At 58.2% G+C, this 27,232-nt stretch overlaps 1 protein-coding gene and 1 pseudogene across 2 annotated transcripts; one reads left to right on the top strand and one right to left on the bottom strand.

Annotated features, from left to right (window-relative positions):
* FOXO6 (forkhead box O6) lies at positions 1 to 24,874 on the bottom strand. 2 transcript variants are annotated; one of them, XM_086382229.1, is made up of 3 exons: positions 21,559 to 21,803; positions 20,882 to 21,461; positions 1 to 2,197 (listed from the first exon to the last, which is right to left on the bottom strand). In XM_086382229.1, exons 1-3 carry the CDS (start codon positions 21,669 to 21,671, stop codon positions 923 to 925), a joined length of 1,968 nt encoding a protein of 655 aa, XP_086238355.1. In that variant the 5' UTR covers positions 21,672 to 21,803; the 3' UTR covers positions 1 to 922. The 2 variants fall into 2 exon arrangements, with proteins under 2 accessions (XP_086238355.1, XP_086238345.1); XM_086382219.1 differs by having other exon boundaries at positions 20,882 to 24,874.
* On the top strand, positions 22,990 to 23,112 carry LOC147375104 (U2 spliceosomal RNA; annotated as a pseudogene).
* Positions 24,875 to 27,232: the final 2,358 nt, after the last annotated feature.

Here is a 27,232-nt window from a genome sequence, read left to right as displayed (position 1 = left end):
AATATTTAAAACAATTTTATTCATGAAAATATGCTGTACAATGCACTCTACACGGCCTCGACACGGCACACACGCACACGCTGACGGCACGGCCACGGTACACTGCCTACGATATGCGCCGGGGACACCGCGCCCACAGCCCGCCCCGACCGGACACTTATAAATATGGGAGAGAGGAGCCAGGACTGGCACGGAGAAAGGGGTGATGGGTTGGGGAGTGGATCCAGAGCTGAGGCTAGCTGGAGAGGCTGAAACCAGTACTGGGGGACGGGCAGGGGTGGAAGGGGAGAGGGACTTCGACCGGGAGGGGAGAAACAAGGGCAGGCGAGGATGAGTGGGAAGGGCTGAACCGTGGGGTGGAGGTCGGAGGGTGGTTCAGGACTTGAAGGACAGCTCAAGGTGAACAGCCGATAGGTGAGTGTGGGTGTGTTTTCAGGAGAGGGGTTCCTGGCTTGGGGTGGGTGACGCAAAGACCAGTGGGAAAGTGTCAATAGGGAATCAGCCCCGACTTTGGGTGGGCGATTAGTCACGCGAGAGCCCTACCAATGATACTGAGGATTCGGAGACGCCCCCCTGTCGCATCTCCCAGTCTGCTTCCCAGACCAGCGCGTCCCACCTCATTCCTCCCCATTCCCACCCAGCCGGGAACCCAGCATCCACCCCGCAGGCTTCCCGTCTTTGGGAGGAGGCAGAGCTGGCCTCTGGGGCTTGGGCAGGAATAGCAGGGTGCTCCAGCGCCTGCCTACCACTTCCCTCAGCGGTCAGCTTCTGCGGGCTGTCTCTAGCTGGGTTGGGGCTGCCTCCTGGATCCCCCCGTGGAGCGGAAATGGGAATGGGGACCCGGGGATCAGGATGGGAAGACAGAGGCCCCTGGGGGGGTGGGGTGCGGGGCAGGGCACCTGGGGCGCGCGGCAGGCGGCCCTCAGCCTGGCACCCAGCTCTGGTTGGGGGGCGGGGCTCCGGCCAGGCCGGGCGGCGGCGGCGGCAGGGCCGAGTCGAAGTTGAAGTCCATTTCGTCGCTGTCCATGAAGTCGTTGAGGATGATGGACTCGACGTCGCACTCGAGGCTCCCGCTGAACATGTCGAGGTCCAGGTCGGCCGGGAAGCGGTCGGGCGCGGCACCCAGCGGCCCGGCGGCGGCGGCGGCGTACGGCCCGGGCAGCGCGTCTAGCAGGAGGCCGCCGGGGGGTCCCCCGAAGACGGCCGCGTGTCCCGGCGGCGCCAGACCCGTCGCGCCCGCCTCGCCGGGCAGCGTCATAAGGCTGATGGGGTGGGCTAAGGCACTGCGCGAGGGCGCCGGCGGCGCGTACGGGGCCACCCCTTTGCCAGGGTAGGTGCCGGCAGCGCCCGCCAGCGCCAGCTCCCCGGGTGCACCAAGCACGGGGCCGGGCCTGGGCGCGGGTGGCGGCGGCGGCAACAGCGCGGGCAGCGCCCCGGGGCGGTAGGGCGCGGCGGCCGGCGGGAAGCTGGCCTGCTTGTTCTCCTGGATGGTCTGCATGGGCAGGCGGCGCAGAGCGCCCAGCGCCGGCGGCCCGAAGCCCCCGCCCCCGCCGTAGGCACCGCCCTTGCAGCCGCCGAAGTAGGCGGGCGTCCCGGCGCGGGCCCGCGGCCCGTACGCGTCCTGCGAGCCGTCCAGCAGCCCCTCGGGCAGCCCTGCGCTGCCGCCGCCGCCGCCGCCGTGCAGGCCCAGCGGGCCCCCCAGCTCAGCCAGGCGGGGCAGCTCCCCCGGGCAGCGCGCACCCAGCGCGGGCGATAGCGCGCTCGCCGGGCTCGGGTACATAAGCGGCGACGACGGCGCCAGGGCCTCCAGGGCCTCGTCGTCTTCCAGTTCAGCTGCCTCCCCGAGCAGGGGTCTCCCACCGCCGCGGAAGTCGGCCCACGCCTCGTAGTCGTCGCTGGCGTGCGAGGCTGGGCTCGTGGCCCACTTGGCCGCGGCAGGCATGGGCCCTGGGGCTGGCGCGCCCGGGGGGCTGTCGTCTGGGCTTCGCTCTGGTGCCTGCAGCTGCTTCTTCTTGCTCGCTTTGCCCTTGATGCGCAGGAATTTGGCCCCGTTGTCCATGGACACGGCCCTGCGCCGCGGGGTCTTGCCCGTCTTGCCGCCCTCGGGGTTCAGCATCCACCAGGAACTCTTGCCTGTGCCCTCGTTCTGCACGCGGATAAACCGGGTGTGCAGAGACAGGTTGTGCCGGATGGAGTTCTGTGGCCAGAGACAAGGACAGGGGTGGAGGAGTGGGCAGTGAGGGGATAAATGATGGGAAGAGGAGTGGGAGAAAATCGAGGAGAGGAGGAGAGAAGGCGAAAAGAAACGCCAAAAAGCAGAAGGGGAGGAAAGAGGGAAGATGAAAGGGTACAGCGGGGAAGAAGGGGGAACAGGTGTAAGTACCAGGTAGGACAAACTCAGAATATCCATCCCCCACCCCAGAACCGCCCCACCCTCCCTGTTCGCAGCCCGCACAGGCACTGTCTGTAGGATGGGGCCGGAGCTTTGGGTCTAGTCTTGCCAGGGAGGCTACTCTTGAGGAGCCGCCTGCAGCAGGGGAGCAAGACCCCTCTCCCCAACTCAGCCAAGCTCTGCCCGGGGCTAGCCAGGCTGCTAGGGCCCCCCAACAGATTATGTAAGGGCTCATGCCGCTGCGGCTCATTTGTCCGCCCCCCCCCCCAGCCTGGCGTGGCGCCAGGAGCCCGAAAACCCAGGGCTCCAGAAATCAATCTCGCGGTGACTGATTAAGCCCTGTTTAGAACTAATTGCTCTTTCGTGTGTGGGGAGAATAAATTACCTGCTTTAATTTCGTGTCTTTAAAATGCAACTGCAGGTAGAGAAGACTGTTAACCCTTTGCTGGGAGGGTCTGGCCAGGATAAGCAGAATCGGCTGGGTGTCCCCAAGGTGGGCAGAGGCCCACATTTTCTCCCCAATTCTCGGAGCTTCTGCGAACTCCACTCCGATCCCAGGACACCCCTCAAAGCACATCCATCAGCCGTGGAGACCTCAAACCCCACAGCTGCTCAGTACCCACCTTCAGGTCAGCCCAGTTCCTTTCCCTCCCCACCCACCTGATGCAAAGTAGCTTTGCTCTCAAGCCCCTTCCTGCACAAAATCCCCACAAAGCAGGTGACATCATGCCCATTTACAGACAAGAAGACTGAGGCTCAGAGAGATGAAGTGGCTTGCCTTAGGCCACAAAGCTCTCCTGCTGTCTCTGGTCCTTCCTCGGGCTTCACCTTAGCCACACCTACACATATCTTCTTGTAAATTTCTGTTGGGCTCCATATCACTGCCTACTTTTGCCAGGCCTGGCCTGGGGACAGAGGGAGGCAGGGGAGTCCACAGCTCCACTGACCTGGCTCCTCACAGAGAACCTGGAGGACTAGAACTACTGCAGAGCCTACCACGCCCCACCTCTGGGGCCTCCCTGCTGGAGGCCTGGACTCCCTGGCTCTGGCACTGTTGTGGAAATAGCAGGGGTTTGGGTATCTGAAGGGCTGGGCAGGATGCCTGGCTCTTTTCAGCCACCTAGCTATGTGACCATGGCTGTTGACTCAATCTCTAGGAGCGCATACCTCGGTGAGCTGCTCTGAAAAAAATGGGCAACATACAGTAACCACCTCGGAAAGCTGTTAGATCATTACCTGAGATAATGTGCATACTAAGTGTTTGGTGTTCATAAATGTTGGTCAAATCCCTCACTCTGGCCAGAAGACCTCACTTCTTAGATCACTCCACAGACTTACTCCTTCTCTACAATTCTTAATATCAGGCCCTGAGTGTACCTGCGCTGGGCACAAACAACTCTGGGGAGCTGGCATTACCCCATCTCCTGTACCAGGGAATGGAGGCCCAGAGGCATGATGTAACTTGCCCACGGTCCCACAGGCACCACTCCAGGTCTGCCCAGCATACGGACCTGCTCTCATCCCCCCAGCCCCAGAACCTCTGATCCGTCCAGGCTCTCCCTGCTGCCTCCTTCCCACCTGACTGCAGAAGGAGGGGTCCTCTCTGCTGCCCAGGGCGCCCACTTGCCCCTCACCCCCAGCACCAGGCACGCACCTGACTTCTTCAGGGCCCCAGGCTCCTTATCTCTGGCACTTTCTGGTCTTGGGAGACAACAGCTGGGGCCCCAAGGCTCCTCCCAGCATTGCCCTGCCTGGCTCCTCCTGGGGCCCTGAGAGGAGGGGAGCCGGACCCCCAGGGAGTGGTGCTCCCTGGAGTAGAAACCCCCCTTTCCTGCTCCCGCCCCTGCACCTGGCTCCCCAGCCCCTCCCCAACACCTGTGTTCAGGGACCTCTGAGGCCTCAGTTCTCAACCCCTGTGGGACTAACTGCCTAGCCAGAGGCTCCACCTCGCAGCCCCTCCAGCTGGAGGTCAGTCAGGCCACACCTCTTTATCCATGTCACTATGTGCCAGCCCGGTTCTGAGTGCTGGAGGGTGGGAGGAGAAGGAAGGATGTCACCAAGTAGGGCATCTCCTGAGTACCTGCCGGGTCAGCCCTGGTATTGGGAGTATTTTATCCCATTCTCAGTACTTTATGATCATTCTGTCAGTGTTCATATAACTCAGGGACTGTGACCCCTATCTCAAGATGTTCTAGGGAAATAGCAACCCACTCCAGTATTCCTGCCTAGAGAATCCCACACACAGAGGAGCCTGGCAGGCTACAGTCCATGGGGTCGCAAAGAGTCGGACATGACTTGATGACTAAACCACCAACCATCTCAAGGTGAGGTGACTGAGAGAGATTACGTAAGTTGTCAAGATCATACAGTTTTAAGTGGCAGAGCCAGGCACTGATTTCAGGTTAGACTCACTCTGAGTCTAAAGGACCTCACATTCCACCATGGGAGAGAGAACAAGTCAGAGAATTTCCAAAGAATCTTAGGAAACCAGTCCTCCATTTCTTCTCAAACTTTCCATGATATAATCAACCCTAGAAGCTGGTAGCATGGGAAGCTGGGGGCATGTTAAAAGGTCAAAATTCTCTAAGAGTCTTGCGTTTCCTTTTTAGAATTCAAGGGAATCTTGGCTTGTATTCCACGAGACTTCCAAATTTTCTGAATATCAATACAAATGTTTTAGATCACCGTCAAGAACACACATTCCAGGCCTATGAAGGTCTCTATCCTTCCCCACTCTGTTCCTTGCCCAGCCAGGTACCCCTAAGCCCCAGCCTGAAACCACAGCTGGTTGGACCCAGAGAGAAAAAAGGACTTGCCCTGCATCACCCAGGACCTGGTGGCAGAGCTGGGATTCGAGCCCAGGCCTCCTGACCTGCAGCTTGGTGCTCCTCCCTGTCCTCCAGCAAGCCTGATCTGGGGCCACTCCCTCTTCCTCTCTGGGCCTGTTTCCCTCCCCAGAAATTGATGAGATGGGCCATGCACTCTAGGCACCTTTGCAGTTGACAACGAAAAGTTCTTGGAATTGTTCAGGCCAGGGGTTTTCAAACTTTTTTAAGTAGTGGAACTCTTGTAGTAAATGGAATCTAACACAAAACATGAGTGTTCCGCACTCAAGCCACTGGGGCTGGGGTGGGGGTAACCTGGAACCTTTTCTGCTCAGCACCCTCCCTTGGCACTCTCACAGAAAATGGCCCTTGGCGAGGAATTCTGCAGGCCACCTGGATGGGGCTGACGCTTAGTAAGGTGCCATTCTTTGCCCAAGGTCACCCAGGGAGGTGGCCCAGAGCTAGGTGAGGACTTAGGCCTTGGTCTGCTGAGCAGGGCTCTTCACCAGGTGTGCACCAGGGCTGTGCCCCAGGAGGCCAGGCCAGGCCCTGCAGCTCATTCTGGCTCCTCAGGGCCCAGCCACCTGGTACCCATCAGAGCTCCCGGCCAAGATCCTGTGGCAAGCACTGATCACATCTCACCCACACAAGGCCTCCTGGGAGGCCAGAGGCCACGGAGGAGGTGAGGGAGGTGGGGCAGGGAGACGCCTCTGCCAGGTAGCAGTAACCAGGGTTCCCTCTCAGAGTTGCCTAGCAACCCGCCACCACAGCCAAGGCCCCGGCATGCCCAGGCTCCCCTGGTGCCCAAGCTGGGCTTCTGGGGCCTCACATCTCCCACACCTTCATGCAGGCCTGGTGCAGTTTCCAGGATGGGACCTCCCTGACTTGGTGCCTCAGTGAGACTATCGGGGGTGGGGGCAGAGGGAAGGGACAGGGGGTTACATCCCAGCCCCTCCTACTGTCCTGCAGAACCTGGGTGAGAGGCCAGCCTGCTGGGGCCTCAGTCACCAGGGCGAGGAGGCTGGTGCAGGACAAAGAGCAGGGCTCTGGTGTTGGATCCAGATTCCAGTCTTGGCTCTGACACCCACAAGCAGTTGAGCTGCATGCTTTGAACCTCCAGTTCCTCAAACAGGCTACCTGCCTCCACCCTTGTTTCCCTTGAGCCTTCCACCAGGCAGCAGCCGGAGGGATCCTATAAATAACCCAGATCACGGTCCAGTCCTGCCCAGAACACTCATATGCCCCCATCTCACTCAGAGTAAAGAACAAAGGCCTTACCATAGCCCACCAGCCCCTCTGTGACCTCCTAGGCTCCTCTCCTGACACTGTCCTGCTTGATCCCTCCCATTCTTCAAACCTTCCAGGAACCTGCCAGGTACCATCCCACCTTGCCCAGATGCCCACGTCCATCTCTCAGCTCCACAAAGTCTCTGTTGAGATGCCACCTACGCAATGAGACCTATCCTGTCCGCTCTTAACAGATGTTCCTCTGCCTTGCCGTTTCTTGGCTCCCTAACCCTGCTCTGAGTTTTTCCAGAACAATTAGCACTTTCTAAAGTACTGTATAATTTCTTTATATTATGTTCATTAATTTGTTATCTGGGTTCCCTTGTTTTAGAATCCAAGTTCCATGAAGCATTTCTGTCCCTTTCTTTTTCTTACCAGACCCCATGTGTTTGCTGTATGCCAGGCGTTTCATAAATGTTTGTTGAGTGAATGAATGAGAGACAGCAAAGGAGGGTAACATAGTCTTGCAGGGAGAATTAATGAGATTGGCAGAGTGACTTGCACAGAATAGGGGCTGCTCCAAACTGAGAGAACACAGGACAGAATGGGAGGCAAGCAGGGGTAGAGAAAGGCAGGAGCATCCTGGGCCACAGAAGGAAGCACAGAGAGGAGGAAGGGCTTTGGTGAGAGGGAAAGTAGGGCTCCCAGGGTGAACAAGGCAGCTGCCCACCCTGGCCCCCTACCTGCTCGCTCCTGCTGCCCGAACAGATCTGGGTAACCCAGGGCTTGCTGCGGCCAAGGTCTCTCGCAGCCTGGACCATCTGAGCCAGAAGATGCTCCAGGAGCCCCCAGGGGAACAGAATAACCTCGTCCTTGCTGATGGTGCCTCCCCCATGGACAGGGTCTGAGCTGTTTGGTGGCGGCAGCTCATCCATCCAACGGGACACCCTCATCTATTCCCAGGACACCCTTCGCCCACGAGCAGTAATGCATTCATCTGACAACACAACCCCATTTATCCAGCACACCAGTCCCATTTATCCAGCAAGTACAACCTCATTTGCTAACAGCACTCCATTCACCTGACGGGCCCCCTCATTTATCCAGCAGGACACCCTCATTTATCCTCCAAGTCGGAGGCTCTCCTTCCTCCTGTGGTGTGGCTGTGTTCTCTGATGGTGCAACCCGCCTGATCCAGCAGGACGTCATCTCTCCTACAAGTACACTTCATCCCCTGATACTGCAACCTCATTTATCTAATAATGCAGCCTCACCTTGCCTCCAAGTACCACCTCATTCCTTGACAGTACAACCTCGTTTATCTTCCAGCTCAACCTCATTTCTCCTCCCAGCACAGCTTCATTCCCTGATAGCTCAACCTCATCCAATCTCACTTCTCCAGCCAGAGCCCAGCAGATCTCAGGGCTGGGGAGTGGGGGGGAAAGAGGAGGGGTTTGGAGCAAGAAGAAGGGTCCCACCATTTGCTGTCCCTGGCCTATGGAGGGCTGCCTGGCACTATGACTATATCCAATCTTCCCAGGCCCCTGGACTTTGAGTTCTAGGTTGCATGGTCCAGCCAGTGCTCCACCATTGCCCCCCACCTCCTGTTTGGTCCCCTTGATGGCTAAAGAGAATCCACAGGATGGATTTTTTTTTTTCCAGCTCTCCAACAAGGAAAAAACTCCACCTGATTAGATTTGTAGCATTTGCTGGTTTCTGTGGCATGGATATTCCCATCGTAGCCAATTTTAAGCTGGCAGCATGATGTCACTGAGCGCAGAACTGGGAAGAAGTTCTCCCTGATCAGCTCTCACGAGCTAGTGCAAGCCCACTCTCACACACCACTGGCACACACTCACATACCAAGGCGGGAGAAGGGCACCACCTACCACGTGCCAGACCTAAGCTAGGTTCTTCAGATACATTTCTTCTGTGAATTCTAAAAACCATCCAAACTGTGGATTCAGTTCAGTTCAGGCACTCAGTCATGCCGACTCTTTGCAACCCCATGAATCGCAGCGCGCCAGGCCTCCCTGTCCATCACCAACTCCCGGAATTCACTCAGACTCATATCCATCGAGTCAGTGATGCCATCCAGCCATCTCATCCTGTCATTCCCTTCTCCTCCTGCCCCCAATCCCTCCCAGCATCAGAGTCCTTTCCAATGAGTCAACTCTTCGCATGAAGTGGCCAAAGTATTGGAGTTTCAGCTTTAGCATCATTCCTTCCAAATAACACCCAGGACTGATCTCCTTTAGAATGGACTGGTTGGATCTCTTTGCAGTCCAAGGGACTCTCAAGAGTCTTTCTCCAACACCACTGTGGGTAGGTAATGCTATTTTATGAAGTGGGGGTAGAGAGGGGAACTAAGGCTCAAGTAGGTTAAATGACTCCTGAGACCACAAAGCTGGGAAGTGATGGAGCTAGGTCTGGGTCTCAGGGCTCTTGTATTCCAAAGCCAAGGTTCTTCTCACTCACATCCCTAATGAGGTGGGGAACGCTGCCCTGCTGCCCACCTCAGTGGCCATCCCTGTCTTGATTCTCAAGCCCAAGCTTCCTGGCTTTCATCAGAGACAGGAGACCCAAGTGTTACGCTGCCCACCCATAACAAGCCCTGTGCTACCCCCTGGTCTCTAGTACCGAGGGGATCCCAGGACTCTCCCAGTTCAGTCCTGGATCTTGTGTCCATCCATCCAACCTAAAACCAGTTATGGTTGCCTCTCCAGGTTCCATTGCTGTCCAAGGTTCTGCCTGGCCCTGCCCTCAGGAAGCTGGCCCCACCTACCCAATGGGGATGTGACCCAGCTCCTCCCTTTGGTGCCTCCCAGAGCAGAGATCACCTGTGGGGCTGCATGAGTGCTCTGATTCCCTCTGTGACTCCTGTTTCCTCTCTCCTTCCTTCCTTCCCTCCCTTCCTGCATGAAGAAGTACTGAGGGCTAGAATTGGAATCCCAGCCTCATCCATGTGACCTTGAGCATCTCCTGTAAAAGACAGTAACTATCCCAACATCCATGGGAAAGGGAGTGAGGCCGGGAAGGGCATGACATCCCACATCTTATGGAGTCCCTATCTCAGGCCCAGGAGCAACCCTTGTACCACCCTAAATCCCCCACCCACCTCTGACCCAGGAACACACCTGACTCAGAGAGAGCCACAAAACCGGGGGTGGGGGGTGGGGAATCTAGGTAAGGAGGAGGGTCACTTGCTCTGCTGCTTGGAGTACTCAGTCCAGACAGACTTCCTGGGAGAAGGAGTGACCTAGATGACCTCAGGGCCCTGAGGCCACATGCAAACCCTTGGTACTAGGGTCTGCAGGGAAGGAGGGGTGGAAGGGCAGGCAGGAGCATCAGAGCCACAGGTGTTGACAGGTGAATGGCTTGGAGTCATTAGTGGAACAGAAGTGGGCAGCCAGGGGCCAGGAGGAACCAAATAGCCAAAGCAAGGCAGGAGGTCAAGAGACAGGCCCTGGCATCCCCCACCCCTGCCACCCCAGAGACAACAGAGCCCACACACTCAGCCTGGACAGCAAACAAGCCAACAGCAGAAGTCCCAGCTCACCCCTACTCAAAGACCCAGGGCTCCTCATCCTCCAGACTGACAATCAAGGGCCTCTGATGCTCTCCAGCCTCGTCACCTCCATTGCTTACACCCACCTGGAACTCCAGCCACCCTGGATATCTCACATTTCCTGCCTTTGCACACTGTTCCCTGTGCCCTTCTCTCTTTCTCTGTGCAACTGGGTCCTGCTCTATCAAGGCGAGCTTTGTGGTGTCTTTCCCCTCTGCAAGCCCCCAAAATAACTATTCCCTCCCCATTTCTACTGAAAAAATCTACCTGTGCACTAGAGTGTAATTGTGGATGAGTCTGCCTCCCAACTTGAACTTTGTGGGCAATCCTTGGCTCACGGTAAGTCAATACATAGGTTGGAACTTTCAGCAGCCATGAACCACTCAGGCCTGGCAACTTTGCCATTTCTGTTCCGCCAAACCTCAGGCTGAAGTTCCAGGTATTGGCTCCTCCTCCTCCTGGTTTTTCCTCCAGTTCCTGGTGCCTCTGCCACCTCCCTACTCTCTGCTGACTCCTCCGGAGACTTCAACAAGTGGAGAAGGAAAGACACTACGATTTGCTGAGCATTCACACACATGCTGGCACTCAACAGTTTAAGTCTTACTGAGTATCTGTAACAAACCTCTGAGTTAGTTTATTATTCTGATTTTACAGAGGAGAAACTGAGGCTTCAGGGAACAATTGACCTGCTCCAGGGGATAAGTGTTGCGGCAGGAATTCACACCAGGGTCTGTGCTCTTCCGCCTACCCTGAGACACCTCTAGGCGAGCCTAGGCCAGACAGAAACTCTCCTGGGGAAAGGGCGCCAGGAACTGCCACGCTGGCTCAGCAACCCCTGCACAGATCTCCTCTCTCTTCCAGGATTAAAGGGGATCCCCAGTTGCCAAGCCATTCAGGCCCCTCCGAGCCCCTCCTCATTCTGATCCCCTCCCTCACTCTGCTGGCAGCACCTCCCACACCCCTGCCCCAGGCCTTGGGAGCAGCTGCAGTGACCTCACCCGGCCCTGCCCTGAGCCCAGCTCTGGGGAGGGCTTAGCAGCTGTGCCCCAGCCCTGCAGGCGGCTGGGGGGCAGGGGGTGGAAAGGAAGAGTGGGCATGGTGCCAAGAGAACCATCTGCTCTCCCAGGGGCATGGCCACCCGCACAGACACTGGCCTCACCCCCAGGGGCTGCCCTTGGCCCTCTGTCCCCATGCCAAGGGGCTCCAGGAGGCCTGAGCAGCCCACCCAGACTGGGGCACCAGCCCTCATCTGCCATCTGTCTTCTCCCGGAGCCTGAGAGGTCCTTGCAGGGCACATTGGAGCATGAATGTCCGCTGGAAAATGAACAAGTGCTTGGGGTAAGTTCTAGGGGGCAGAGGCCAGAGGCCAGGGCTGGGTGTGCTGAGCGCTGCCCGCCCAGCCCCAGTCTTGTCAAGCCAAGAGCAGACAATCCCCTGGGGGATGAGGGCCTTCATCCCCTCACATCTGCTCAGCTGGCAGGTGCCGCTGGCAGAGGGCAAGCCCCTTCCCCCACAGCCCCAGCTCAGGTTACAAAAGGAGGCAAGGCCAGCTGAGGACAGGGGGAGGGGACAGGAGGGGTGGAGGAGGCCTCACAGCTTCCCAGAGTATTGGGGGAGGGGAGCTTGGATCCCTAGATGGGACTTAGAGCCAGAGAGGGAAGGACCATGCCCAAGGTCACACAGCCTGCCAGTGGGTAAAGAGGAGCCAGCATCTAGGGGCAGGCAGTGCTGAGTTCAAGGGTAACCTTGGGTAAATCACTGCCCTCATTTGTAAAAGCACAGGGCCTGAAACCTGCCTGCTTGCCCTCAAGTCCTCAGGGAAAGCTCTGTAGGCTAGAGAGCAGCATATGGAACCTCCTGATTCCCTCACACCCCAGGGACAGAAAGGGAGGGACTAGAAGAAGTCTTGCCCCCACCCCCAACACACACAAGTCAGTGTCTCTCAGGGATCAGGGCCCAGGACCCCCACCCTACCCAGGGCATGGACAGTTATCTCCTTTCCTTTGCCAGAGCGATGAACAACAATAACAGTATTTGCTCAGATTTCACTGGGGACTTTACATGTAACTCTCCTCAGATGTAATTCTCACAGCAAAGTTTGGACATGTCTTATCATCTCATTTTGCAGAAGGGGAAACTGAGGCTTGGATGCTCAAGGCTACACAGGGTGAGTGGCAAAACTAGGACTGCTCCTCCCTGCTTGCCTCGAGACTCTTACCCGCACTCTGTCTTACCTCTGAGATCCTCGACGCACCAAAGGGTGCTGCCTGGCACTTCAGGCCTGGGATCTTGGGGCCTCTACTCTTTCTCAGATTCATCTTCTATCCTGGATCGCAGTATGAAGTCTACAGTGGCCCCTGAGCCAGTCTCTTCCCCTGCCCCAACCCTCCATACCATCCTTTCTGCCCATGTCATCCCTCATCCCCCACAGCTTGGAGTGCCAACTTCTTGGTGTGGCATTCAAGGCCACTCACTCACCAGCCAGCCCCTGCTTGCTTCTCCAGCCTCAAGTGCTGCTGGGCTCTGGCTAACATAGCCAGACCCTGTGAGGCTCCCAAAGAATCCTGACTGAGGGTTTAACTTTTTTGCCTCATTCTCTTCCCTCACCTCCAAATACCCACAGCGAATTATCTGTCCCTCCATCATGACCCTGGGTCATTTTTATCCTCATCTTATTTCCCCAGCTGGACCTGCAGGCATTTTGAGGGCAGAGAGCCAGTCCAGTTCCTCTGAGCAGCGCTGCACAGTGGGTGCCCAGTGGGTGTAGGCCTGGATTAAAGTGAGTGGAGGAAGCAGCCATCAGCCCCGGGGCCTGCAGATGGAGAGGGGGCCGATGTCAGCTCCCTCCCTCTGGGAGCTCTGGGTTGCAGAAAGGGAGTCAGGATCCCAGAGCCAACCCCCAGGCTGGAAGCCTCAGGGCCAAACTCCAAGGGAAATCAGAGAGACAATGTTGCGGGTGGAGGCCAGCCTGCACTAGCCTGGACAGAGCACTGGGTTAGGGAGGAATGGCCCAGGGGAGTTTCATCTCTGTCACTGCCAGTGGGATACTATGAGAGCCTACTTTGTGTCTCTCAGCCTCACTTTCCTCATTTGCAAACTGGGGACAGTAGCGGTACCAGCTTCACAGTTTGCTATGAAAATTAAATGGGAGCACGCCTGTCATGGCCCATGGTGGCTGCATCTCCAGCTGGAAGAGTTCTGTGTGTGGCTGAAGCAAAGGTCAGAAGACAGGGCTGAGTGATGTGGCTCGAGAGGTTGACTGGGGCCAGGAGGCCAAGACCTGGAGTGGCTAAGGCCCCAGAACTGGTCCCTGTAAGAACAGCACACGTGGTCTCACCTCCCCCACCAGACAGGGAGCTAGCAGAGAGCAGGGACTGCGACTTTCCGGTTCCTCACGGGCCAGCGCCAAAGAGGTCTGCCGAGGATTCACGCCATGACCGTTCCCCTCCCTCCTGCAGCCAAACGCTCTGTGGCGGAGCACAGGAGACACGGAGGGCGGAGGGCGGGTGAATGGATTCTGGGGGGTGGGGGGTGGTGGGAGTGGTTTCAGTCCCTTGAAGCTGACTGCATGGGGCTCAACTCCTGGAGGACCCAGAAAGAGTGAGGAAGAGAGGTGTGGGCTCAATCTGGGCAGCCTGCTTGGAGGAGAAGGTGGTCCACCCTGGGAACAGAAGACAGGAGGGACAAGCAGGAGTCAAGGAAGATACCATCGAAGGCATCAGTTCAGAATCTGACCTGTCACCAGACGGACCTGTTAAAATACAGATTTCAAAGCTCACCCGCTGACAGTCTGATAAGAGGGTCTGAGACGGGGCTGCAGACTGTACTATAAAAGCTTGTAGGTGACTCAGATCACCAGCCAGCTCCGCCAACACCTAAGGACTTAAGGCAGGATTCTCAGAAAGACACATTGGGTTTCAGAATCACCTAGTAGGTAGGTTTTTGTTCAAACTACCCAAGCACCTGCCTAGTTTCTGAAGGGTGTCCCCAGGGATCAGCCCCTGAGAGTCAACAGCAGTCTTGGCGAGCAGTTGACAATGGCAGTGGTCTGGGTTGGCAACTCCAGTGTCAGGTATAAAGATGGCAGTGTGAGGGCAGTGTGGGATCGATCAGAGGCAGCAGGGGCAAACAGGAGAGAGGGCGGGGCCTGGACCCGGCCAGCAGAGGGCCCAGGGGCCCGATCAGAGCAGTTTGGGCTTGGTTGGCTCCCAAGGGAACTGAGTAGCCCTGGAGGGTTCTGGAGTGAGCATGAGTGAGCCCTGGGGCAGGAGGACTCATTGGGATGTGGGCTGACACTGCACCGGCATTGGGAGATGGTGACACATGGTAGAAACAGACAGGTCTGCATCTGAACCCAGGCTCAGCCTCGTTTCAGCTGTGCTGCCTTGGCAAGAGACTTGCCTTAGAAGAGACTTCGTCTTTTCCTCAATTTCCTCAGCTGCAAAATGGGGCTATTATCACATACCTGGCAGGACCCAGGGAGGATGAAATGGGAAGATTTATGTGAAGTGCCCAACTGACTGCCTAGCACCCGGGAGTTAATTCTCTTAATTCTTGTTCCCCTTCCCACAAGAGGCACCCCTCTTAGAGACCAGAAAGGTTTCTCTGCAAAGACGGAGGCCCTGGGTGGGGGGAGGGTGTGGGAGGCCCCTCCCCCACAAGCCACCTGGCCCCCCTCCCACCTCCACATATGGGTTGGGGGGTGGGGAGAGGCAGCAAACAGCCAAACCCTCCCAAACAGGAGTTGGTTTCCATGGTAACGAGGGTGCCAGGAGGAAGGGGGGCGCTCCAGATCCAGCTGTCCCCCCTGAGCGCCCTACCCGGGCCCCAGAGCCTCTGCTGATGCCCACCTAACACCCTGGACCCCCATCTGCCTGCTCTGGGGGGACAGCTGGGACCGCCACGAGCACTCCCTTCACTGTGCTCAGAGTACGTCTGCCACCTGGGTACCGCCAGGGGCAGGGTAGGCAGCCCCAAGCAGGAGCCCCCAGTTCAAGTCCATCCACACTGCTACTCACCTGCGTCCAGCCACGAGAAGCCCCATCAGTACTCTGCGCCCCCAGGCCCAACTACCCATCATGGCTCTTAGAACGAGAGGGTTTATCCAGTTACAGCTCCCAAAAGGGCCAGAGACTGGGTGAGTTAAGGCCCTTTGGCTATGGATGAGAACACAGAGGACCAGAACAGGAGAGAGCTTTGCTCCAGTTCAACACACTCGAGATGACGGTCCTCTACAGGGGCTGTCCCCACACCTCACCCACTCCCAACTCCACAGCTCCAACAGACCCTGAGGGGCTGAGCTAGGGCACCTGGCACAATGCTCCAGAGAGATGGGCCATGGCCAGAGAGAAGGAAGAAAGGCCTAACCACCCAAAGGCCTGTCTAGTGACAGAATGGGCAGTGCTGGAGGCTGCAAGCTCCCAGCACCTCGGAGTGTGTGAGAAAGGGAGTAATCTAGGAAGGAGCCTTGACAGCAGGTGATGGGCTCCATGACTCCCCAACTCTCCTGGAGACGGAAGTCAGACTTGGACGTGATAGGAGGAGGCACCAACGTGAACCTGTTTCTCGGGGACACATCCACAAGATGGTAGGCAGGCCACAGGCTCAGATAGGGAAGGGGTGCTGAGGAGTCAGCTGCGAGGTAAGGGAGACAGTGGCGGCGGGGCGGGGCGGGGGGGGGGGGGGGGTGGGGGGGCGGGGCTCTCCCTGCTACAGCCATACCCTAGAAGCCCTCACCCACACTCGAAGCCTTCGACTACACCTGCACTCCTCACAAGACACAGAGGGGCTTCCAAAGCTCTTTGGACCCCATTTAGCGGCCACCACCAGCCACCACTCAAAAGATAAGAGAAGGTGGGCTGCTAGAAACAAGCTTGCCCCCTTTCCAAATCCCTCCCCACCCCAGCCCTAATGGCACAGGAGGAAACACGTGAGTTTGGGGTGTATAAGGGGGTTCAGTTCTCAGGTCTGCCAGTTCTTAGGAAGGTGATCCTAAGACAAGTCTTCTCCACCTGGGAAAGTGGGATGCTAATACCAGCCTGGACCGGTGGGCGCTTGCTCCCCAGCCCTCTGAGCCCTTCCCCTTCTCTGGCAGAGCCCCTCCACTCCACTCAGTTCTGAAGCTGGGTCCTCAGGGCCTGCAGACAGGGGAGCCCCAACCCGCAGAAAGTGGGGGCTGGGGGGGTGGCACTGAACTTTCGAACCTGCACACCCCCCTCCCCGCGCCGTTCATTACCTTAACAGGAGTTAAAAATAACCGTCTCATCTCTTTAAATTAGTCTGTCTGCAATTACCGCCTGGCACGGCGCTGCCCGCCATCGTCCCGCTGGAGCGGCGCCAGGTGGCAGGCGGGGGCCCTCACCCTGTCTGTCGGTCTGTCTGCCTGCCTCCGGGTCCGCCCCTCCTTCTCCCCTCAGAGGTGCAGCTACCCCAGGGGCCTCCTGGCGGCCCTGCCTCTCGAGATCCCCAAGTTGCTGGGGAGGGGCGGCCCGGGGGGCCACGCACACGGCTGGCAGAAGTGAGGGGGCCTTCGTTGAACAGAGGACTGGGAGGGGATGGGGGCGGGGGGGGGGGCGCGGTAGCGGGGGAGGGGCGCCGGGAGGCCCGGGAAGCCGGAAGGGCCCGCCGCGCGCCAGCGCTCGTGGGTGGGTGTGAGCAGGTGGCCGTGGGAGTCTGCCGGGCGTGCCAGCAACTGTGCCAGGAGCGGCTGGCACGGGCTCGTGCCCAGGAGGCGGGCAGCTGCCAGCCCCCCGCTCGTGCAGCGCGGGGGGTGAGGACACCCCCCAACCCGGGCTCACACCGCCTCCTCCCACACCCCCACCAGCCCTCGGGGCTGGGGATCCCCGGAGGACAAAGGAGGAGGAGGGAGCCCTGCTGGAACGGGCTGCGGGGAGGAGAGAAGGGGGAGCCCTGCAAGCAAACCACTGCTCAGCCGGGCTGTCGCAGGACCCTCCTCCTGGCCTCAGGGAGCAGCCCCTCCCTTCTATACCCCACCCCACCTAGGACCTACTGGCCAGCCTGGGCGGGATGGGGGGTAGGGCACCACCCCTCCTGATCCCACCCCACAACAGCCAAGCTGCTCCAGGCACTGAGGGAGAAGGGAAGTCCCCCTCCACGGGGCTCCTCCCCACCCATCCTGGGGACAGGAATGGGAGGCACCCAGGTCTGGCCTGAAAGCTCCCAGGGGAGCTGGCAGCCAGGAAACACAAAAGCAGGCAGAACAACTCCAGGGGTGCTAAGTGGAAGGAGCACCAAGATCCAGAGTAGCCTGGAAGGCTTCCTGGAGGAGTCCAGCACTAGGGAAGGAGGGGCTAGAGTGTCAGAGGAAGTGGGAGACCCTACTTGGATGGTAAGGGACAGGGAGGCCTGGCACGCTACAGTCCATGGGGGTAGCAAAGAGTGGACATGACTTAGCGACTGAACAACAATAACAACCTGGATGTGGGACAGCCACACTTCCGGACCCTGTAGAGGGAGGGAGACTTCCTGTCCAAGCCCTCGGCCCCGGACCTGGAGACCCTATGCCCTGATGGCAACTCTTCCAGCCTCTCCGGCACCAAGCCCAGTCTCTCTTCGGGCTTCAGCCTGCTGGGTGCCTTGCGCCTGCTGATGATCTTGCCTCCTCCAATTCCTCTCTGCAACACCTCTGAACTGTCATCCCACATCCCTGGTTGGGCCACAGGGCAAAAGTCAAGCCCTTCCTGATCTGGCCCACTCGGCCTTTCCCATGACACAGCCCTGCCCCCTCCAGGAGCCCTTAGTTCCAGCCTGGCACGCCCAACAGTCTCCCAAACCCAGCGTATGAATTCCACCTCCCTGTCTTTGCATACACAGTCAATATCCCTTGGAAGTCTTTCCCCCAATTCTACCCGCCTTCCCCACCCAGTGAAGACAGACCAGACTGCCACCCAGTGAAGACAGACCAGATCGAGTGCCATATTCTCTGGGAGGGCTTGCCTGGCTCCCCAGGGGATCTCCCTGCTTTCACCACACCCCTGTCCCCCAGCCCTGTCCCCCCCAGTCCCCACCCCCCAGCCCTTCCTGCCTGTAAAACGCAGGGCTTGGGTAGCCCTGATGCATCCTGAAGGTAGGTCCAATGCCTCCCCCACTGGTCCCCCCACTCTATCTATCACAGGGTTCAGTACACGGCAGGGGCTGAAGGGCAACACTTATGTGGGGGAGGGGAGGGAAGAAGGAACAATGGGTCCCTGGCCCCAACCCTGGCACCTGAGGTGTCCCATAGGCTCTGTAACCAGAGGGTGGCTGGGAGTTGGGAATGGCCCCTCCACCCAGCCCCTGGAGGGACTGACTGGGAATGGGGGAACAGGTGGTGGGAGGGGCGGGAATGAGAGGGGAAAGAGGCTCCCTGGGGAGCTGGATGCAGGTGGGATAGAAGGAGGACAGCCATTGAGGGGATGAGACGGGAAAGGCCAGAGGTCTTTCTGAACAGCCCTCCTCCGCTGCTGCGGGGGTCTCTGCCAGGGTCTAGGTGAGGAGCCCAAGCCTGAGGACCCCTCACCAATGCCCCAGCCCAGGGCAAGCCTTCCTGAGCCCAGGCACAGGGAGAAGCAGTGTGTCCCCAGCAGTGTGTCCCCAGCAGTGTGGTGCAGAGGAACCCGCATCCAACGGGCAGGCGGGAGGCCTGGGCCATCATCCAGGGCCTGCCGCTCACTGATGACCTAAGAAGAGTCCCATTCCCTGCCAGGGCCTCAGTCTAACAGTCTGCAAAATGAACTCATGGGACTATATTATCTCCAAGTACCTTCCCAATCCCATTCTCAGATTTAGATCCATCCCTGTTTGAAAGTTGCCAGTGTCCCCCTGCCACACCCAGGGCAAGCAGGACACTATTCCAGAGGCTCTGGGTCCCTGGAGGGAGACACACAGAGATTGGAATCCAGCTTTCCCATCTACTGACTGTGACCTTGGGCAGTTTGCTTCTCCACTCTGTGCCTCAGGGCCCAGTTCTGTAAGTAGTGACAGTAAAACCCACCTCAGGCAGTGCAGAGGGCATTAAAGGTGACACCTGGCACAGATGCCTAAAGCTGCCTGGCAGAGGGCTTGGCCCTGAGACCCTCAGTGCACTGTAGTTTTTTCCCAGGTTCAAGCCTCATGTTCCCTCTTGCCATCTTCCCCATCATCCCTAACCCTTCAACTCCAATTGGAGCTCCGCCTCCTGCAGGAAGCCCTCCTGGCTTGCTCTGACTCACAGTATCCTCCCTGGTCTCAGCACCCTCTGCACTATCCACTCACTCCTTTACTCTTTTACCAGACATGCACTGGTAGCTCCTGGTGCCAGGCTCTATGCTTGGTGCCATGGGCACAGAGATTGATCTAACCAGTGCCACTGTTTTCCAAAGAGGGTGGGGAAGGGAAATGAGACAGGACACAAAAGACTAAGACTTATGACAGGTAGGGAGAGGACCTGAGCTAGCGAAAAGGGGTTAGGAAAGGCTTCCTGGAAGAGGTGTCTGAACTCTGCCCTTGAGGACAGGAACTATCCACAAGGAGAAGCGGAGGGTGGGACAGTGCAGGGGAGGGAGGTGGGAGCAAAGCACAGGACCCACTTAGGAGGAACAAGTGTTCTGCTGGGGGCTGAGCCCAGGGGGACCAGCTAGAGGATGGAGAGAAAGACTCAGGCCTGCTACTCCAGCCTGCGTCCCCACCCCGTAGTGGCCAGAGAGACAGAGGAGCTGCCAGCATAAAGGCTGAGAGCCATGGGCTCCCAGGTCAACTCCCAGGTCAACACAGCCACCGGGCATCTCGTGCTGTTCATGTCCACAAGCCTCCCCTCCTCCACTGGCACACCTCCTTCCCCTGACACTGCCTACCACCACCAGCCACAGCCCTTGCCCTCCATTTAGGCATGTCTCCCTCATAGAGACCCCCTCTTCCACAGGGAGCCTGACAGCTTACAGGCCCTAGGCATGGCCTGACCACCCCTACCCCCCAGCCTCCTCTCCTCCAAAGGCATTGACTATCCCCATTCCCCAACAAGTTAGCCAGGGGAGGATCTGGAGGCCACAATCCAGTCAAGACCCCGTCCTCTCCCAAGATGGCTCCCCCCTTTCCAGTGGTTGGTACTGAGGCCTCCCTGGGGTGCCCCTCCCCCTTCCCCCACCCCCAAATGCATCTGGGCTCAGAAAATCAGGGAAGTGGGAGACAGACAGCCTGGGGTGGGCACAGACAGATCCCCAGGTCTCAACACCCTGCCCTCACACCAGCAGGGGTCATCACCAGCCCACCATGCTGATCCAGGCAAGGGGGGGACAGCAGCTGCCCCATGGAGAACTCAGATCACCTGACCAGTTCCCCACCTTAGACTGGCTGGTGCCCTAGGGTGAACTCCTGGCACTACAGAAAGAACTGTGGGCCTAGGGTCGCATTCCTCACCCTGAGGCCAGCTTCAGGGAGGGCAGTGGGAAAGATTTGGGAGGAAAGCAGCCACCGGCCCGGTCATTATTTCAGCTCTTTAAGGAGGGTGCCCTGGTGGAGAGGGTAAAACAAGAGTAACAGAAAGCAAACTCGGGAGGTAACAGAGGGGTCCCCAGTGTCTGAGGCCTGAGAATAGGCTCTTCTGCTATGCCCCCAAGGATGGGGTGAGGGTATCCCTCGGCGGTGCCTCAAAGTGGCAGTCCCTTGTCACCCTACCAGACCTCCCACCCTGCATCCAGAGCATGCACACAGCTGCTCCCAGCACGCCCCCGCCTGTCTGCCGGCCGGCCCCACGCCCTGGGCACACACTCTGTGACCCCTGGGGGTGCCCCAGGGTTTCCCTCCAGACCAACTACCGGGTGCCCAGGGACATCTAGCAGCCCTTGGAAGCCCCAGCCAACGGCTCTAGCACCCCTCCCAGCCGGACGCCCCCACCTTCCAGCCGGCCGAGCTGTTGCTGTCGCCTTTATCCTTGAAGTAGGGCACGTAACGGACCATCCAGTCGTAGATCTGCGAGAGCGTGAGCCGCTTGTCCGGGGCGCTCTCGATGGCTTTGGTGATGAGGTCGGCGTAGGACAGGTTCCCCCACGCGTTCCGCCGAGAGCTCTTCGCTTTCCGCAGCGGTCCGACCTCCGCGCCCAGCGGCGGCGCTGGGGCCATCGGCGGGGCCGTGGCCCGGCGCTCCGGCCCGCAGTCCTCGGCGCTCTCGGCCACCCCCGAACCCAGCGCTCCGTCCTCGTCGCCGACCAAGTCGGGCTGCGGCAGGGGCCAGGTACACGAGCGCGGCCGGCTCTGCGGCGCGAAGTCCGGGTCCACGTCCACCTGATGCGCTCGCAGCTTCGCAGCCATGGTCCCGCCCGGCTTGGGCGAGGAGGGGAGGGGGGCTCCGCGGAGGGTGGGCGGGCGGCTCCGGGATCTGCGCGCCCCGGGGAGGCCCGCGGGAGGGGTCCCTGGCGGCGCCGGCTCAACCGCGGGGCGCCATGGGCCAGGTCGCGGAGACAGGGGGCTGGACGCGCTGAAAAGCCCGAAGGGAGGAAAAGAGGGGGGCAGTGAGAGAGCGGCGGCCCCGGAGCCCAACGGGCACACACCTCGCCCAGCCCCGCTTCTAGCACCTGCCGCCTGCTTGTGCCTGCAGCCACCACCGCCACCGTCGCTGCCGCCGCTCCCCCGGCGCCGACCCCGCACGCTGGCCCCGCTCTCCCGGGAGGAAGCCGGACTGCACCATGCCGGAGCCCGAGCCCTTGCCGGAGCCCGCGCCGCCGCCGCCGCCGCCGCCCGGTGAATGCCGCCGCCGCCGCCGCTCCGGCTCCAGCGCCAGCTCCCGCGCCTGCCGCGCTCAGCGCCGGCTGCACCTCGGATGGGCGGGGGACGGGGAGGGGGGCGGGTCCGGCGCGGGAGAGGGCGGGGCGTGCCCGCCCGCGGCCGCGGAATCCTCAGGCGGGCCGGGTGCCCCGCCTGCGGGCTGGAGGCGGAGGCGCGGGGCTCCCGGCCGGGGGCGACCCCGCCGCAGCCCCTGCATGCAACAGCGCCGCCTACGGAGCAGGGAAGACAAGGCAGGCGCGACCCCGCCCCCTGCTTTGCTCTAGGGGAGGGCGCGCGGGGGCGGGGTCCGGGCACTCTCATTGGTCCGAAGCAGGGCTGTCCCGCCCACGGACTCGGCTGGATCCCTCCCCTGAGCGCGTCAGCGGGTTATTGTTACAACCCGGGGTTTCCCGGGGCAACAGGGATGAGGCGGGGCTCAGAGCACATGGCCCCGCCTTCTATTCCCGGGAGGAATGCCCCGCCCTCTGTTTCTAGACCCTTGGTATTTCCAAATCTCCGTTCCAGAAACCTGGTGGGGTGGATGATGGAGTTCTTCTGTTCTTTGTGCCCCGGGCTGGGGAAAAGGAGAGGGTCAAGAACACCTGGGTTCTGGGTCAGGCTTGGCCACAATTTTGGCTTCTCCATCTGCAAGTTGTTTTTCGTAGGCATTCAGAGTGCCTGGTTTAACGTGTAGTAGAATCAACCTGGAGAGCTTGTTGAAACGTTTTACTGGGCCCCAGCCAGATTACTGGGTTGCGGCTTGAGACTTTGCATTTCTGACAAGGTCCCAGGTGATGCACCCGGGACCATACTTTGCAAACCACTCTTTTAGAGTCTGTTGCAGGCTGTTGCCAGGGTTGTTGGAACAAACACTTGCCTCAAATTTCATCCTGTTTGGGGAGAAGTTTCTCGTTCACTTACTGTATTTATTGAGCACCTTTGATGCATGTGCACTGTTCCAGCTACTAAGGCGAGAGCAGCAATGGAGACAGATGAGGTCTCTACAGCATAGGCTGTGAAGAAGTCAGGTGTTGTCAGATCACTGTATGGCCTCAGTAGTAGAGAGGCCAGCTGAGCAATTGGGCAGCCCATGATCTCATCCCACAGGGCCCTAGGCTAGGTTTCCAGCCAACACTCCACCTGCCAGCCTTTGCTTTGTGTATCCCCTCTGCCTAAAACACCCTTTCCCCCACTCAGAGGCTGTCATTAGAGATTCTCCCATCCCTCAAAACTCAGCTTAGATCGCTTCTCGGCCTTTTGGCTAAGATCAAGTGTAGTATCTGTTCTTATCAGTTTAATATCTGATACGTCCTCTATCCGAGGAAAGAAATTAAAAAAAAAAAAAAAAACTCAGCTTAACTCATCCCTGATCTCTTCTTTAACCCAACTCCCAGCACTGTCCTTGTCCATTGCTTGCGCAGATCACTGTCTTCTCTGCCAGTAATTTCTGTGTCCCTCTAGGACAATATTTCTCTTTTGCCAATCAGGAAACTGAGGTCCAGAGTGGGCAAGTGAATTGCCCAGATGGAATGGCCAGGATTAGACTCAGACTCACCAGCCAGTACCACATTCCTGGAGAGGCTGGACACTGCAACTTGCAGAAAGTTCTCTGTGCAGGACTGGGCCCAGGCCACAGGAGACAGCCCTCTCCAAAATTCCTTCCTTTCAGCCTAGGTCCCAAGGAGTAGGGCCAAGGGTGAGGATGGGGGTGGGGCTGGAGAGGCCCCTCCTTGCCAACCCCCCCCCGCCCCCCCGCCGCCGAGGGTGGGAGCAGGTCCAGCTTGCAAATGCCTGGCGTGGCATCTGCCTGAGTCACATTCCGAAGGCAAGGGTGGGCATGGAAACCATTGGCTGCCCCTCTTCTGCTTACGTATACACACCCTCCAGGTGGTTCAGTTTAGAGACACAAGGGCCCTGAAATCATTGCTGGACTCCCTCCCACAGTTCTCATATGCCCTCCGTGCCCATGCTGGAGGCTGCCCCCTCAAGTTCCCTGGAAGCCAGGCAGGCCTCCTGCTAGTCTTCAGCTCTGGCTTAGCCTGCTCTGTGAGATGGGGCCTGCTGGGGGCCATACCAGAGCAGGGAGGATCCTTAGCTGGGGGCCCTGGCACAGGCTGCTGCGGGACTGGGAAGCCAGGTTGGCAGAGATGCCCTAGAGGCTGACTCAGGCTCTGCTCTGGCCCCTGCCCTACCCAGTGTCTACAGCTTCTGCCTGGACTCTAGTCTGGGTCCCACACTGGGCACACTCAGCCCCCACTCTACATAGACACACACACATTCCCCACCATGTACACAGACACTCACTTTTCTCTACTCACAACTTGGTTCCTGCTCATATGTTCATTGTGAGGCAGTCTAACATTAATGATTAAAGTATGGACAAGTTCCTTAACTGCCCAAATCCACTATTTCCTAATCTATAAATGAGTAACATCATAGCACAAGTTCAGAGGCTATTTGGAGAATTCAATAAAATCATGAATGTCAGCATCAGGCTCATAGTAAGTGCTCAATAATCCTAGCATTTTTTTATTACTGTAGGTGTTACCTTCCCTCCGTTTGTCCCAGGTCACATTGTCCCACCTGCTGTCGCCACACACATGATGGTGTCCATTCACACACTCGGGCTTGCTCGCAGGCACACCTGTCTATGTCCCTCACACATGTGTCCCAATTACATAGACCCTCAAGTTCCTGTGGTCCCAACCCCAGGACTCTCGTCCACTCCCTTCCCCTCCCCCACACCTGCCCTCAAGCTCCCAATTACCCTCGCTGCTACTCCCACATTCATTTCTGCTCACAGACAAGCCCCCACTTGCTCACCCTCGCTCTCCTCCCCCTTCCACACACAGGCACGTTTGCTTCTGCTCCACCTTCCCTTGGACTTAACACACTTGCATTCCAGTGCACACACACTCAGGCACACTCAGATGCCTGCTTTACCGGGTCAGCTCGTACTTGGATCACAAAACTTGTGTACATACATACATACACCAGACAATCCCAGGGCATGTCTCGTACCTCAGCGGGTCCATCCCTCCCAGCGATGAGCACGTACTACCCAGCTCTCCTAAGGCACACTGCCCTTGGCAGATCCCTTCTCAGGCCACACAGTGACACTACTGTCACCCCCCACAGGACTGTGTCTTCCCAGCTGCTTCCCCTCCTCCAGTCTCGCTCCCCATGCCCTCCCAGCTCTCAGAATAGCCCCTGCGTCTGTGGCCACCGCCACCTCCACCGCTGCCACTGCTGAGCTGTCAGGACCCGCCGGAGCCTGCTTCCCCAGCGCAGTGCCAGCTGTCCCGGCTCACTCGGGGCAAGTGAGGACAGAAGGGCAGGCTTCGCTGAGGTCTGACGGGCATAGCTGCTCTGCACCCCTGGAAACCTCCTTCCAGAACCCACCTAGAAGACAGTCAGCTCTCTGGAACCCACTGCCACTCGCCCAGCACATTCCCAGTCCCTGAAGGATTTTGCCTGTGTCCCTTTTTATCCTCAAGAGCCCAGAGAGGACTGCCTCCCCTTCGTGGCTCAGAGAAGCTGAGGTCTGGGGAGGAAGGAGTTTGGTCAAGGCAGAGCAGAGAGTCGGGAGCAGAGCCAGGCCAGGACCAGCCCTTCCTAGCCTTTCCTGGGGGACCCCCTCCTTAACCACACAGTTATCAAGAACTGCCCCTCTGTCCCCGCCTGCTGATGCTGAGCAGAGCCTGGTTGACATCTGATGCCACAGTTGTCAGGAAAAGAGAATAACACAGGGGTGATGTCTGGGGATGCCTCTGGATGGGGAGGGGCTGGTGCCCAGCTGAGGCCTCCAGGGGTGGAAGAGGGAGAGTCTGTAGGAGCCAGAGGGGACATCAGGACAGCTGGGAGAGCCTCCAGGGCAGGCTCGGGCCTGGCCCAGGACCACGTCAGAGAGTGGGTGGGGCTGAACTGAGGCTGTGTGGCTGAGGGGGGCAGCGCAGCAGGGCAGGGCTTTGTGACAAGACCACGGCTCCTGCAGTTGCCTCCACAGTGCCGGCCTGGGACAGAGAGTCCTGCTGGCTTTAGGGAGGTGACTTAGACCAGCTCAATGCCCCCAAACATGAGCCTCCAACCAAGAGAACCTTGTGTCCTCCTGGGCCAGGGAGCTGGACCACCACCAACAGTGGCAGAGAAATAGTGCTGAAGTGAAGAACTCTTGTAGGTCAAACCTGTCCCACCCACCATCCCCCTTCAATCCTGTATCCTTATCCCCATCAATTTTTTTAATTTATTTTTTTATTGAAGGATAATTGCTTTATAGAATTTTGTTATTTTCTGTCAAACCTCAACATGAATCATCCATAGGTGTGTATATATATATATATATATGAGCATCCGTTCAGTGCCAGCCCCTGCAGAGACCCTGCCAAGCATGATAATCCTTGGGGGCAAGAACTCTGCTTATCTTGTTCGCAGCTATACCCCCAGGACCCAGAGCAGGGGCTGGCACAGAGACGTTCAATAAGCATTTGTTGGATGACAGAATAAACTCATTTTGTTCTCACAAGCACCTGAGAGGCAGACACTGTCACTCCCATTTTCTAGATGAAGAAAATGAAGCTCAGAGAAGGGAAGTGAGTAGCCTGCTTTCCTGGAACTCAAACTGGAGCCTGGGTTTGCTCCTCGCCAAGCACTAGAGACAGGGGAAAACTGAGCTTTGAGGCCAATCGTTTCCCTTCTCTGAGCCTCACTTTCCTCATCTGTGAAATGGGACTATATTTACATGTTGGGGATGATTAAGTCCATCTGTGTAAAGTCAAATGTCAGACAAATGTATGCTCCTTTCATCCTTCTCCTCCTTGAGTTAGCCCTGATAGTCTAAACTTCCACACAGCCACACCTGGGACACATGAGGATTGCAAGTCTCCCTTCTTTCTGTACAACAGGAAGGAGGTGTATTTGTTTGCTGGGGCTGCTGCAACAAAGTGCCGAAGCGGCTTAAAAGAACAGGAATTTATTGTCTCACAGCTCTGGAGACTAGCAGTCTGAAATCAAGATGCTGGCAGGGCCACACTCTCTCTGAAGGCTCTGGGGGTGAGTCCTTCTTCGCCTCTTCCTGCTTCTGGGGCTTGCCGGTGATCCTGGCAGTCCTTGTCATATAGACACATCACTCCAGTCTCTCCCTCTGTCTTCACACAGCAGTCTTTCCCGTCCCTTCTCCCCGTCTTCACATGGCGTTGTCCTCTCTGGGTCTGTCTCCTCCTTATGATGACACCAGCCACACTGGGTTTAGGGTCCACCCTACTCCACTATGACCTAATCTTAACTAATTGCATCTGCAAAGACTTTGTTTCAAAAAAAAATATATCCAAAGCTAAGGTTTCAGGAAGAGCGTAAACTTTGGGGGTGGGGAACACTATTCAACCCACTACAAGAGGTGTACTAGAAAAGGTGGGGGGTTCGGAGACCTGCAGGAAGGGCTTCAGATTCTGCCTCTTTCACCAGGAGGCTGGACTGTAGACTGCTCTG

This window comes from Bos grunniens, chromosome 3 (assembly GCF_055505025.1).
Source record: "Bos grunniens cultivar Pamir isolate PY7600 chromosome 3, Bosgru_T2T1.0, whole genome shotgun sequence".
Classification (NCBI taxonomy): Eukaryota; Metazoa; Chordata; class Mammalia; order Artiodactyla; family Bovidae; genus Bos; species Bos grunniens.
Note: the sequence above shows the minus strand (reverse complement) of the source record. Positions and strands in the feature narration are given on the sequence as shown.